This window comes from Aptenodytes forsteri, unplaced genomic scaffold (assembly GCF_000699145.1).
Source record: "Aptenodytes forsteri isolate BGI_AS27 unplaced genomic scaffold, ASM69914v1 Scaffold201, whole genome shotgun sequence".
Taxonomy (NCBI): domain Eukaryota; kingdom Metazoa; phylum Chordata; class Aves; order Sphenisciformes; family Spheniscidae; genus Aptenodytes; species Aptenodytes forsteri.
Genome location: NW_008796209.1, coordinates 754465 through 756537, shown reverse-complemented (window position 1 = coordinate 756537; position 2073 = coordinate 754465). Strand labels below are relative to the sequence as shown.

At 64.7% G+C, this 2073-nt stretch overlaps 1 protein-coding gene across 1 annotated transcript; it reads right to left on the bottom strand.

Moving 5' to 3' along the window:
- Positions 1 to 269: 269 nt before the first annotated feature.
- Positions 270 to 1755, bottom strand: LOC103906340 (C-C motif chemokine 21). The gene is made up of 4 exons (XM_009288228.1): positions 1681 to 1755; positions 988 to 1108; positions 690 to 870; positions 270 to 349 (listed from the first exon to the last, which is right to left on the bottom strand). The coding sequence occupies exons 1-3, from the start codon at positions 1745 to 1747 to the stop codon at positions 705 to 707; spliced, it is 354 nt and encodes a 117-aa protein (XP_009286503.1). The 5' UTR covers positions 1748 to 1755; the 3' UTR covers positions 270 to 349; positions 690 to 704.
- Between the last annotated feature and the right edge of the window lie 318 nt (positions 1756 to 2073).

The window sequence follows — 2073 nt, the reverse complement described above, 5'->3', positions numbered from 1 at the left end:
CATAGGAAAAGCTGCCATCCTGCCAGGCTACAGAAATCCCCTCTGGTGGGACGGCTGCCCACTTCCCTGCTATGGCTCAGCTCCCATGCAGGTCCAGGTCCCCGCTGGCGTGGCCGTGGGGCGAGCAAGGACCTGGGTGCCCCCCGCCGCCAAGAGCACCCAGCCGGTGCAGGGGGTCCCGGCTGGGGGGATCTCTGCGGAAGCACGGCCAGCGCCGAGGGGGCTGCGGAGCAGAGGGCAGCCCCCTCGGCCAGCCCCGTCCTCGCCCCAGGGCCAGCGGGCAGGTGGGCGGTCTGTGGATGTCCATTGCCAGGCGGTGGGTCGGTCATCGGTGGGGAAGGCATCTGTCCTAGGGGAGAGGAAAGCAAGGAGGGGCCGGTGAGGTGGAGAGGGTTTCAGCAAGAGCGCCCACCCCAGCCGGGGGGCCGTTGCCTTGCACGATGTGCCTTGCCCGTCCCCAAGCATTGCCTTGCCCCAGCAGCTCCAGAAAGAAATCTGATTTTAAGGCAAGCACAGACCAGGAGGGAGCTGTGCCCTAAGTGCCTCCACCCTCCAGCCACGGCTGTGGCAGCCCTCCCAGGCTCGGCCCCGGTAGCTGGACGCCTGCCCTCCCAACAGGGAAGGATCTGGGATGGGGGGGCAGCACCCTCACCTCATTACCCTGCTGCCCCCCGCTCCCCCCTGCCTACCTCTTCAGGCCTGACTTAGACCCGCTGCCGCTTCTGCCGCTTGGGTCTGCCCCCGGGACGCGGGGCATGTCGCTTCTTCTTGTCCTTGTCCTTCACCTTCTTGTCCAGGTTCTGCATCAGCTTCTGGACAGCGGGGTCGGTGGGAGAGGCGCAGATTTTCTTATTCCTCTTGGTGGTAAACCTGGGGGTGCAGGCAGAAAGGTTTGCTGGGGGGTGGGCAAGGGGGAGGACACGGAGAGGGAGGGCTTGGCTGGAGCCAAACTGCTCTGGATGGTCCCGACTGCAGCGGGGTACTCACACGACAGCACGCAGCAAACATCCCAACTCGGGTCCCTGGAGGCTGTAGGACTTCACCCAGCTGCTGGGGAGGGCTTTCCGGCTGTTCTTCAGGCAGCAGTCCGGGGCCGAGCTGCCAATGCCTGGGGGCAAGGAGGGGACATGGGATTTTGGACGCCCACTGAGCCAGGGCACCTTCGCAGCCCCGGGGGAGCACAGCACAGCCAGCTGACGGCACAGGGCTTGCTTGGTGTCATTTGTAGGAGAGATGCTGGGGCAGCACGTGAGGGTGGGAGCTCTCAACCCCAGTACCCACTTGCAGGTTGGACCCTGCCCCGGGGATACGTGACACCAATTTCACTGCCAGCGGAGGGGAAACTGAGGCAGAGACAGGCTCCTTGCAAAGGGACTGAACCTCGTTCTCCCGCCTGTGCTGTTCTGCTGCCCCGCCAGCCACGTGCACACACACACATGCTCCCAAGCCAAGCAAGCACTGCAAGACAACACCGCACACCAACCAGGCATGCACACACACACATGCACCCCGCTACACACAACCGCACTGCAAACCCCACACCCCCAGCCATATGCACGCACCCAAATGCACCACAAACACCCACCGTACACTGCTACCGCACCACCCAGCACCCCACTGAGCACCCATCTCCGGCCCCATCCCACCCACAGGCGGGCAGGAGGGCTTCGCGCCCCTCACCTTGAGCCCGGGCGATGAGGAGGGTAGCGGCCAGCAGGAGCAGCAGCAGGTGGAGGCGCAGAGCCATGGCGGGTGCCAGGGGTGCTGAGCTGGGCAAGGCTGGGGAGCAGGACGCGCACTGCTGCCTTGTGCCGAGGCTGCTCCTATTTATCTCCAGACACTTTGCTTTCATTTTCGGCCAGCCTGGCAGGCAGCCCACCAGCCAGCAGAGGGCTGGGTGATGGAGAAGCGGGAGGGTGGGGGATTCCTGTAAGCTGCGAGCCCCCCTTTACGGACGCGTCCTGTCTTGTTCCCAGTTGCCCATCACGGCGCGGGGTGCCAGGTGGGGGGCACTCTGGAGACACAGCCCCCATCATGGCTAAATGAGTTTGTGGGCTCCTGTTTCCTATCCGG

Coding starts and splice junctions, on each gene's coding strand:
- LOC103906340 (XM_009288228.1), bottom strand. CDS start 1,747: ATGGCTCTGCGCCTCCACCTGCTGCTGCTCCTGCTGGCCGCTACCCTC. Junction 1,109..1,680: donor CCTCATCGCCCGGGCTCAAG/GTGAGGGGCGCG, acceptor CCTTGCCCCCAG/GCATTGGCAGCTCGGCCCCG. Junction 871..987: donor TGTTTGCTGCGTGCTGTCGT/GTGAGTACCCCG, acceptor CTGCACCCCCAG/GTTTACCACCAAGAGGAATA.